Raw genomic sequence first — 11,982 nt, forward strand, 5'->3', positions numbered from 1 at the left:
ACGAGCTCAGTGTGAGTTCAAAACGATTAACAACAGATTTACAGAAGATAACTCCAGATGATAGTTCATTGGCCAAAAATACCTACAAAGACATGCAGATGCAGAAAACAAACTCGGAACCAACGTTCCAGCACACGTAACAGTAAGCACACCGATTCACACACAGAATAATCAACACAAGCATTATTCAGACAGACAGAATACGGTCAAGTAATCTTACACGTAGAACACTTTAACAGATGCACATGAATGTAGTTAGTAATTAAAAACCCACCCATCCAACGAAAACACGTTTCTGTTCCCGGACCACACCCTAAAAGAGCTATTTAAGCTCATCCAACAAAACACACCACTAGGACCTCGAAGGCCCATCCAACCCTACACACCATATATGTGGTCTAAGCCACTTAGATAATAATAGCAGCATGGTTGGCGTATAAGCGGTACATTAATTAGTACGTAGCAGAGCTGACGTACATGTGGTACAGTGCGGTAATCAACTGTACGAATAAGTTGTAGTAAAACTACCAAATCAGATCAGAATCAGTCTTTCTTCTTTTCACAACCAACCCAAAAATTTACTTATGCAAGTGTATGTATGCATACAATCCCATAGAAACAATGAACACATCAACAAACAATCAAACATGTGCACACACACCTAGCTAACCGGGTCAAAATCAGTCATCTCACACCACAATCACAAATAACACATAAGCAGAGCACATAGCCACAGATATAGAGACATAATTACCCTTACTAAAGCCTAGCCAAGGGTTGGAATACACAGACGCATTTTCAGATAAAAAACATACACAAACTAAAATTGGTGACTTAAGACCACACAGCTGTGTGCTCTGGCCGTGTGGGGCTCAAAATGCCCATGTGGAGGGAGGCACACAGAGGCACATGCCCGTGTGAGCCAAGGACACGGCAGTGTAATTCACTGTCCAAATGTGCTAAAATAGGGTACAAGGCAAACACGGTCATGTGAGACCAGACATGGTCGTGTGTCCAAAACACATGCCCGTGTGAAATCCCTAAATCCCCAAATTAGACACACAGCTGTGTGGCAAGGCCATGTGGTACCAAATCAATAAATCCCTAATTCCCAAACACACACACCCATGTGCCCGGGGGACAAGGCCGTGTGAAAATCGAAAAAATCCCCAAATCAGCCACACGGTCATGTGGCCAGGCCGTGTGGTACCAAATTTTACCTAAAAACCCTAATTCCTAATCACACATGGTCATGTGGACTGTCCGTGTGGGGGCACATGCCCACATAGCCTCCACGTATGGTCATGAAACCACATTGAAATTGGCTACTGATCGTGCCTTTGTTACCGAAACACTCGCCAATCCTTAACTACTCAGAAATATATCAAAATCACACCCATTTCTAAGCTATTCCACGATAATCTTCCCTTTTAAAAGATCGATTCCACAGGTACACAATGATTTCCAATTTCATAGAAACAAACCATAATTCATTAATGAAAATTCAAAAGGTTCGAAACCCACACCTGATTCGCGATCGGAGACATCCAGAACATGACTTGATGACAAATAAATCGAAGCTCTTCCAAAACCACAACACCACCATTTTCAAAATTAAAGAAAAGAAAAAAAAGAAAAGGAAGGGGAAGAGAAGAACGTCCAGAGAGAATAAAATAATAATAATAAATATAAATGATTATATATTAACTTAAAACCAAACTACTATTTTAAAAAACAAAACAAAATAAAAATACTTCTCCAAAATACACACTCAAAGACTTGAACACAGAACCTTGAGGTACACTAACATTCACTCAACTACCAGACCACCAAGCCCATTCTGATAATTAAACGCACAACCAAACACAATAGCACAACCTACTCACTGACCCTAACCACAAACCTCAAAACTTCTAACCCAAAATTCGGGGTGTTACAGTTACACAGCCTGAGAGACGAGCGTGTGTCCCGGTCGTGTAAGTCACATGGCTATATGACCCCCTGCAGTCCAATTTTTCCAAAATTTTCTTATATTTTTCGATTGTTTCCAATTTGATCTCGAATTGTTCTTAAAATATTTTTAAGGCCTCAAGGGCTCGATCAAGGGATGTTATGTATGTGATTGAATCTATTAGATTATGTTTACAATAATGTATGAAATGAATGTTTTAATGTCATGTTTGTACAGTAATGCTCTGTAACCCTACTCCGGTGACAGATATGGGATAGAGATGTTACAACCTTTCTTTTTCTATTTTCCTCATGTTTTTTCGGTGTTTTGTGGTAATAATGATTACTTTGGGCCTTTCTACTAGATCCTCCTATGTGGGGGCTTTCTCGAGTCTTTGGACTCGTCTTCCACCCATTCAATGATGGTTTTTTGGAGTTGCCTACACTAAGTGGAATAGGCTAGCAAAAGCATGTTTATTGCAATGGAGACAAGGGCATGGCAGGGCTCTATGCATCATGATAGCTACTTTGCCCTCATACCCTCATAGATGAATACCAACTTATACTGATGAGGGTTTCTAGCTTTGCTTTGCTTCCTTTGAATAGGCAGTGTTGACATATTTCATACGAAGTATACTCTCCACGAGATTCGATTTGTTGTCCTTTGAATCTTAATTTATTTTGTATGTACAATTTATATTAGACTTAGATTTTTGTATTTTTAACATATTTTATCTTTATACAGATTAAGCATTTGCTTATGGTTTAATCCTAAATTACTTTCCTTTATACAGTAGACCTAAAAAATATTTTTATCTTTATAAATTTATTTTTAAAATTTTAATCTTTAGTTTTTCAAATTTAAAAATTTCAATTCTATTTGCCATTAATTATTTTAGAAAACTTTATTAATGATATTTTAAAATAAAAAAAACCTTAGCAATAATGTAATTAAAAAAATAAAATTGTAATAAAAAACTAGATAATAGCATAATTAAAAAAATCATTATAATGAACTTAAAGTTAATAAAATAATTTCAATAGTACTAAAAATTGAAAAGAAAAAAAAACTAAAAATACAATAAGTGAAAACATACTTTAACCCACATAAAAAATACATGTTCCCCTCTTACGCTACCCATTCTTTTTCTTTCTTTTTTTTGTTTGTTTGTTTCCTACTTCAAGACTATTCAATTTTGGATTGCTTAAAAATTGTAAGACTTGCAAACAACAATAAAACATGCAGCCATACAAGGATGAAACACAAAACCAAGTAGATCTCAAAGCAATCCCAATCTAAGAGAGAACACAAACACACATGCGCACACACAATATTTAAGTACTTAAGATGTGCCTATATCCATGTAGAATTAATTATATATTTATTTATTTAGTGCAATCGCTCTGCAGAGAGTGTAAAAGGTAAATAAAAAAGTGTGGTTGAATTAATCCAAGCGGTTCCCTAAGCATCCATACGAATCATGCATCGCAAACCCTCCCCTCGCAGCATGTACTCGAACGCCTTGTTGATATCCAAGAATGGGACAGAATGAGTGATGAATTTATCCAGTTCCAACTCCTGAAACATCAACATTTTACAATCTTACTCTTTTTTTTACTTCCATTCATAAAAAATTGTTGAAATGGGAGTCACCCTTTTCATATACTTCTCCACAACACCAGGGATATCGGATAGAGGTTTGTAGTTGCCGAAGAAAGTACCCCTAAGTGTCCTCTCGTTCAGGAAATGTATTGGATGGGTTTTGAATGAATCATCTCTACTCGGCACACCCACAAGCACAGCAACACCCCAACCCTGACATTCAGGGGTTTCAGTCAGAATTAAAATAAAATGTCTAAGAATGAAGAGAAGTTTGTGCTGGTAATTACATCATGGACACATTCAAATGCAGAAACCATGGCCTGGGTGCTCCCCGTACATTCAATACTGCAATCAACTCCTCCTCCAGTCATCTCCGAAATCACCTATTTGTTAGAACAACAAGAAACAAAATTATCTATCTACTTGAAAACTCAGCAACAATGCAAGTTTTGTTATGTAAGATGACCTAACTAAATAAATGGTCATGCCAGAATCTTTAATGACTTTACGTGCTCAAAGTTCAGTAAGGTATATGGGATTGAGTTTTCAAGGAATCCAACCTCTTGAACAGCTTTATTATGATCTTTTGGGTTCACAAACTCGGTACAACCAAATTTCTTGGCTGCAAGAAGAAAAATGATTAATTTTGCAACTTTGTTTAATCTAAAACATAACCAGTCTTTGAGTATTTAATGTAAATATCAATTAAACTAAAGCTACCTTCTTCGAATCTGTTGGGGTTTAGATCAATACCAATGATCCTAGAAGCCTCACAAACTCTTGCTCCTTCAGCAGCCTAGGTTTCACAAAATAGAAATAAGTACAATTCCAATTTTTATAGTTGCCAGATGGATAATAACATAAAAGCAACAACAATAACTTACCGCAAGACCTACAGCACCAAGTCCAAAAACTGCAACAGACCCACCCTTTTTTGGTTTAGCAACATTCACAGTGGCACCAAAACCTGCAAGCAGGGATGAGCTATAAGTCATGTGTTCATATATGTCCAAAATGGAAAAAAAAAAGCCGAGTTGTAGTGAAGCCTGGACCTGTCGACATTCCGCAGCTAAGAACACACACTTTATCAAGTGGAGCCTCTGGATTAATCTTGGCGACCTGGCCGACATGGACAACAGTGTATTCGCTAAAAGTTGAGGTGCCAAGAAAGTGGTAGATGGGCTTCCCATCTTTGGAAAACCTAGTCTGCCCGTCATGAAGCATTCCACCCCTCTCAGTGTTGATTCTAAGGAGATCACACATGTTACTTGCTTCTGATAAGCAATGGGGACACTCCTTGCATTCTCCGGTGAAGATAGGTAGAACATGATCACCCGGTTCGACATCCGTCACCCCCTCTCCTACACTTTCCACAACCCTATAGTATACAACAACAGCATGTTCACATGAGAATTTGGTCCAGTTTTCACCAACCAGTCATCCAAATTTGAACAAAGAATTACTACTATCCATCTCATCAACTATTTTCATGAAATTTCAAGGTTATATCTGTCTAGTAACTGGACACTCTCTTAAGCAATTTAGAAATATACATACCCTCCAGCTTCGTGACCAAGAATACGAGGAAACAGAGGATTTTGTCCCTGGAAACAATGAAGAAAACGTTAGAGAAGGGAATCAGCGATTCATTTCTCTAAGTATAATTGAAGTTAATGCATATCCATAGATGAAGCAAAAATAAATATGAATGTCAATCACCAAAAATAAGTTGAAAGCAAAGCAAAACTGTAACCTTAGCCTCCCAGAAGTAGACATCGGTGTGGCATAAAGAAGTGAAGTGAATCTTAACACGGACTTCATTCTTTTGAGGTGGTGCCACTTCAATTTCTTCTACAGACAACGGCTTCCCTGCCTCCCATGCCACCGCAGCTGCCAAACCACATCCACCCAATTTACCAAAATACTCATTCAATCAAAAACTAATTGGAATGAGTTGTAATGAACTTTGACATTTTCTCTAACATTCAAACCATAATTCTCATGAAGCTATGTTTGATCAAAGTAGCTTTGTTTCCACACACAAACAGTTCATTTCTCAGACTGTCTTGAATCCCTTCAAAGGAAAACATTTTCTCAAACATAATCAATAAAATTAAAAATGCTAGCTTTGTTTCCACACACAAACAATTCATTTCTCCTATTGTCTTGGATCCCTTCAAAGGAAAACATTTTCTGAAACATAATCGATAAAATTGAAAATGATCAAAACAATGAAAAATCAAACAAATTAGAACGTTCCAAGCTTTTTTTCCTTCAGCTGATATAATATTAGGAACCAAACAAAAATAAGAAATAAAATTGTTTATTAGAATCCAAAAAACACAATCCATGAATTTTCATAACAGAAAGTTTTAAAAGAAAAATGATCTCAAAAGTTGAAGTAAAAGAAAGTTCTAACAATTGAATCCAAAGCATCAAATCAAAACCTCAAAACCTAGGAAAGGAGAAGTGAAAGCCAACAAAAGGAAGTGATCATGTAACCAGACACATGTTGTACAAGCATCAAACAGAAGTGTTGGTTGATTGATCACCTTTGCAACGGATGACCTGACCAGCAGTACTCATGGCTTTTAAATTAATTATATATCTTTGACAATATATCTTCTAGTGTAGTGAAGTATGGAAAAGAAAACCTAAGGAGGATCCATTTATAGGCGAGGTGGAACGGTCGAACAAGAAATGAAATGTACGAGAATAGCCATTTTTTACTCCACTGTATTTGGCAAGTTGTCCAATTGTCGATGTGAGAGTGTTTAATGGTTTTTCCAGGTGATCTACATTTCGATTTTTGTGCATACTAGTAGAGGGGTGGCAATCGTGTCCTAGTTTTAGGTTTGGTCACTGAGTTGAAACATTTTCTCCTTTACCTTTACAATAATATTATTTTTTATTCACAAACTCCAAAACTAAATTTACTTCAATACTTATATTTTATTTTTTTATTTTAACGCTTAAATTTGATAATTAATTTTATTTTGATTGTTAAATTTAAAATATAAAAAATTAATAATATGATATTTTGAATTGGATGACATCATTACTTGAAAATAAAAAATAATATAATTTTTCGAGTGATAATGTGGTAAAATTTTAGAGTGTTACATTTATTGTTTTAATAACTGGATCAACAGTTGAAAAAGTCAGACTAGTGATTTCTGATTCAATCGATTCGAACGTTGGACCAACTATAATTAAATAAGTAATTCAAATTTCATAAAAATCTGAAAAAAAAAATATTTTTTATTAAACTTGTTCAATGATCAATTTTTGTCCTAGTTTTCGATGTTTATCAATTTTTAGTAGTTTCCAAGTCAATTAGTTCAACCTTCTTCTAACTGTTATATCGATCTGTTTGATATGATTTTGTTCCAGTAACACTAGCCATATCCTCAAATCTTGACAAAAATTTAAGTTTATGGATAGAAATGGATCAAGTTACCAAGTTCAATGACCAAAGTAGACCAAAAAAATTATGTGTACGAAAGTGGATCTGGTTGCCAAGTTCAGGGAAAAAAAGTTATATTATCCTTTTTACCTTTTCTTTGTTTTTTCCTCATTGTAATGGTTAATTTTACCAGTGATGGAAAAATTTATCGACAACATTATTGATACAGTGGTACAACAAGGAGGTGGTATAGAGGATAGAGTGATGGTTGTTACGGAGGCCGTTTCACCTAGTCAGGGTAGAGAGCCAGACTAGAGGTGTTGAGAATGCTAAGGTTGAGAACTAAAGGTATGTTGACAGAGTATTAGTTTGGTATCTAAGGGAATTCAATCCTTTCTTCTTCGTTCTTGGGGAAGTTATAGGCGAGATTCCCAATTAAGGTGAAGGTGTTGGATTTTCCATCTAGTCATCATTATGGAACACGTGGGGAAAATATCTTCGATGGGACAAAAATGTTTATGATGGGACAGATCTTGCCATTCACTCTAACTTGATGGTTTAGGGTAGTTGAGCTCACGTGGTGTTTGGTGACCAACAACCTCATGTTCTCGATGAGAGCTTAGGGATCCAGATGACAGTGGCTCATACTTTCTGGATGGTTATTCTGGATAGGAGGCTTGTGGGTGACCTCTGGGTTTGTGTTGGATCTGTTGTCCTGAGTGTAATATATTTGTTTGTAAACTTGTAATTTTTCGAATAGGTTGGTTTATAAAACAAATTAATTGATTACATAAATATACATTATATAATTGTCCTCAATTGGTTTTGTATGCAAAGCCAAATAGAAGAAATTGTTGCTCATTGGTTGTCTAATATTTAAACTAATACTAAGAGGTATTACATGATCGAATGGTAATATAGAAAGACAACTTATATTAATAGAAAAACCTAAACATGTCATTAGTCTAAACGAAAATGAGCAAACCTGAAACACCCCTAACCTGTATTCATCAGTGAATTAAGGTTACGGAGCATTACTGTACAATTGAAAAACATTTAAATGATATCTCAAACACTAATATAAACATATCATATATCAACCATACATGCACATTTCGTCCCTAAATTGAGCCTTCAGGGCTCTAGAAATACCTTAGAAATGATTCAGAACTAAATTGGAGACATTTGGAAAGTCCAAGAAAAAGTTAGAAAATTTTGGATATAGGGGTCACACAACCGTGTGGCCAGACAGTGTGACTCACATGAATGAGACACACGCCCGTGTCCCAAGCCGTGTAACCTTTGAACTAGGGACACACAACCGTGTCCTAGCCCGTGTACTCACCCGTGTAACTTCTGAGTAGGGTCACACGGCCGTGTCACACGCCTGTGTGTCATACTGTGTAACTCTCGAAATAGCCCCACACACTTGTGTGCTAGGTCATCTAACTCACTAACTTGCATACAAAGAAACTCCTAGATGACACACGACCGTGTTGCCAGGCTTTGTGCCACACACAGCTGAGACACACTGTAACAGCTTGTTTTCAGTGAAATTGGAGTAGTGGTTTCAAGACCATAAATCTAAAGTTGAAAATTTTATTTTATTATATTTTATGGTCTATAGCATGATAGTATTACTGTATAAAAATTTCGTTAAGAATTTTTACCGTTTACATGCTTAATTTGATAAAAAGGACTACATCACGTAAAGTGCAAAAGTTGTGTTCTAATAGCTAAAGTATTAAATAGATATAGAACTTTAAAGTGGAAGTCCTTATATGGTATTTAGCCCATTAATGAGATAGTGGCTGATAATGGTTTGACAATATTGAAATTTGAATGAATTTTAAAGGTTAATTTTGGAGAGAAGTAATTAAAGTTAATAATAAATGAAACCAAATTAAAACATCATTTTGTATCATCTTTCCTAACCAAATATAAAATGAAAGAAAGCCATTTTTGGGAGCTAGGTTTTGGCAAGCTCATTTTGTTCAATTAGGTATGAATTTTTAACTCGTTTTTAATGATTTTTATGTTCTCGGGATCGTTGTAGCTTAATCTAGCTAGCCCAGGGACTAATTTGTGAAACTGTTAAATTGTTAGGGTTTTACCATTGATGAACATGCTTGAGTTTTGAAGTTTGATGATAGAAAATGAATGGTTGTTGTTCGATAAACAACTTTTGTAATGAAATTTTTAGTAAAATTGTCAAATAGGGGCTAAATTGAAAAATAGGAAATATTACATGGTGAAATTGTGAAATAATTGAAGTATAGTGCATGCTAAGATCCAATTTGATATTCGACCATAGTCGGTTGTGGTGAAATTGTGTAAATTTCCATTTTTATAAGTTAGGGACTAAATTGCAAAGAATTAAAAGTATAAGGGCAAAATGGTAATTTTTAAAAAATATGTTTTGGATTAAATTGAATGGATTGTATGTTGAATTAAGTTAAATTTATCCAAATAGATCCAGTCAGACCTTATAACAATCTAGTTTTGACCCTAGTCGGAATAGTGGTTTCGAGAACACAAATCCGAGTCTGAAAAATATTTTAACATTATTTTCTATGTCAGTGATATGTGAATTTATATCTGCACAATTTCTGTGTTTAATTTTTCTGTTTCTGTGCTTAATTATGAAAAAGGATTAAATCACGAAAAGTGTAAAACTTGAGTGCTAGATGATAAAGTACCTATTTGGCTTGGCTTTTAAAATAAAGGTCCTTGCATGTCAATTGTACCATTTGTTTACATGGTGGACAATTATGGGCATTAGTGGATGGAAATTCATGTTTTAATAACAAGGGCAAAATGAGAAATTGATTAACATGTTAATATTAATCAAAAACAAAACAAAATGTGGCCATTTTGTTCATCTTTCTCTACCGAAATTAGAAAAGAAGAAAGGGTTTTAAGCTTCATTTCATTCGGCCATGAATATCTATGATTAAGGTACGAATTTTCGTCCATTTTTTATAATTTCTACATTTCTGTGATCATTGCTTCGTGTTCTTCAAAGCCCATGTCTGAATTTCTGTTTCTATTAAAGATTTCATGAAATGCCATTGTTGATATCATGAGTTTTTTGATGTTTTTGGATGAATTATGAAGGCTTGTTAGATGAGTTATATGTTTTGTTCTTGAATTTTTGATGAAATGAGCTATTTGGGCTAATTTGTGAAAATGAGGTTTTGAAGGACTAATTTGTGAATTTAACATGTTGTATGGGCTTATATAGAATCCATGAAAATTTGGCTAGCCCTTGTTGCAAAGAAATTTTACATATTAGTGATTTTGTGAAAAATGGACTAAATTGTCAAAGTGTGAAAATGTAAGGGCTAAAATGTAAAGTGCCCTAAATATGTGTATATGGATTAAATTGAATGAAATGAATGATTAAATGGTCAAATTTATATTGTATTAGATCAAGAACAAAGAAAATCAGACTTAGATCGAGAGAAGTCTAAAGTAGTCGAATAGTCGACTCATTTTCATCCGAAGTCCGTACGAGGTAAGTCAAACTACACTTATGTGTTAAGTTGATTAAATTCTGTGTTTATAAACTATTATTTGTATTGGACAACCTTGAGAGCCTAATAAAAGAACGTTGGTATTGATCTAAATTACCGTGTAAGACTGTGTCTAGGACACAGGCATCGATTTGAAATTTAAGTGTAAGACCATGTCTGGGACATCGGCATCGTATCTGTTTTCGTATAAGACCCTGTCTGGGATAGAGGCATCGATATTGAATTACATGTAAGACCACGTCTGGGATGTCGGCATTGTACTTGTCTGTGAATATTTATTTCATTTCTGGATTGTCCAATGATAAAGCATGAGATATGAAATGTATAATTCATATAGGTACGTTTGTATCGCACTAGATTTCTGAATAGAAAAGACTATGTTTCTGTGAAGTAAGGAAATATTCTATGAGATGGTTGTGAAATCTGGCCATTTACTATTATTTTTATGTTATAATAGTTGGGAATTTGTATTTGACTTACTAAGCTCTTCGTAGCTTACTCTGTGTGATTTCTGTCTGTTTTACAGTTATCGTAGCTACTGAAGGTTCGGGATAGTCGAGGATTGTCACCATACTATCAAGCTCTTTTTTTGGTGCCTTTGAAAGTGTTAATATTGTTAAGTATGGCATGTATAGGCTAGAATGTCTATGTATTAAGTTTTGAATTGTATATATGTTATGCCATGTCAATAGGCTAGCAAATGTTAAGTTTTGTGCATAGTTTTGATGCATGTTTTGAAATGTGCTATGTTCTAATGTGTTTTGGTTATATTTGAGCATTGAATTGGTTGGAAATGTTGGTTTACTTGTTGCATATTAATGGTTGTAGGATTGGAACCATATGAGGTGGAAAATTGGCTTAAACCAAGCCTGCATTGTGCCACACGGCCAGGGAACACGGGCGTGCCTTGTGGCCGTGTGAGAAAGTCAGTAGCTAGCTAAATTTTACAAGGTCATGGCACACAGCCATGTCTGTTGGCCGTGTTAAAAAGTCAGTATAGGACCTCTTTTTGGCACAATTGGACCACATGAGCATGTCTTGTGCCCGTGTAAGTCACATGGCCTAGTCACACGGACGTGTGACTTGGTCGCATTTGAAAATATTGATTGAGTTTTGAAATTTCTGAAAGGGTTCGGTTTAGTTTTGACCTTTCCTAAATGTATGTTTTAGGTCTCGTAGACCATCTTAATGGATGAATTGTGGATGAATATTTATGTATTGATATTATATGATATCTGTGAATCTGTGTTACTCCGAAATGCTCTATCTGTCCGGTGACTCCCCTTTCCTATTCCGGCAACGGTTACGGGATAGGGGTGTTACAGACCTCGTACAGAGTTAGATCGGGGCAAAGAGAAAATCTCGAATTAATCGCCTTCTTATCTATGTATACTCGTCAAGGTAAGTTCGTGTAATTAAATTGAGTATTTACATGTTTTAATTGAATTATATGTATGTGATTTGTATAATTGCCATCTATAAATACT

At 35.2% G+C, this 11,982-nt stretch overlaps 1 protein-coding gene across 4 annotated transcripts; it reads right to left on the reverse strand.

The window, feature by feature from the left end:
- Nucleotides 1–3,027: 3,027 nt before the first annotated feature.
- LOC107948547 (alcohol dehydrogenase class-P) lies at nt 3,028–6,253 on the reverse strand. Of its 4 annotated transcripts, none has more exons than XM_041111294.1 (10): nt 6,106–6,253; nt 5,307–5,443; nt 5,111–5,157; nt 4,606–4,931; nt 4,438–4,520; nt 4,274–4,349; nt 4,114–4,175; nt 3,841–3,936; nt 3,673–3,766; nt 3,028–3,529 (listed from the first exon to the last, which is right to left on the reverse strand). In XM_041111294.1, exons 1-10 carry the CDS (start codon nt 6,137–6,139, stop codon nt 3,513–3,515), a joined length of 972 nt encoding a protein of 323 aa, XP_040967228.1. In that variant the 5' UTR covers nt 6,140–6,253; the 3' UTR covers nt 3,028–3,512. The 4 variants fall into 4 exon arrangements, with proteins under 4 accessions (XP_040967228.1, XP_016738624.1, XP_040967227.1 ...); XM_016883135.2 differs by having other exon boundaries at nt 3,618–3,766; nt 6,106–6,247; XM_041111293.1 differs by lacking the exon at nt 6,106–6,253 and adding an exon at nt 6,061–6,082 and having other exon boundaries at nt 3,605–3,766.
- Between the last annotated feature and the right edge of the window lie 5,729 nt (nt 6,254–11,982).

The sequence above is a fragment of the Gossypium hirsutum genome, chromosome A04, assembly GCF_007990345.1.
Source record: "Gossypium hirsutum isolate 1008001.06 chromosome A04, Gossypium_hirsutum_v2.1, whole genome shotgun sequence".
In the NCBI taxonomy this organism is placed as follows: domain Eukaryota; kingdom Viridiplantae; phylum Streptophyta; class Magnoliopsida; order Malvales; family Malvaceae; genus Gossypium; species Gossypium hirsutum.

Coding starts and splice junctions, on each gene's coding strand:
- LOC107948547 (XM_016883134.2), bottom strand. CDS start 6,139: ATGAGTACTGCTGGTCAGGTCATCCGTTGCAAAG. Junction 4,521..4,605: donor TAGCTGCGGAATGTCGACAG/GTCCAGGCTTCA, acceptor CCCTGCTTGCAG/GTTTTGGTGCCACTGTGAAT. Junction 4,350..4,437: donor TTGGTGCTGTAGGTCTTGCG/GTAAGTTATTGT, acceptor TGTGAAACCTAG/GCTGCTGAAGGAGCAAGAGT.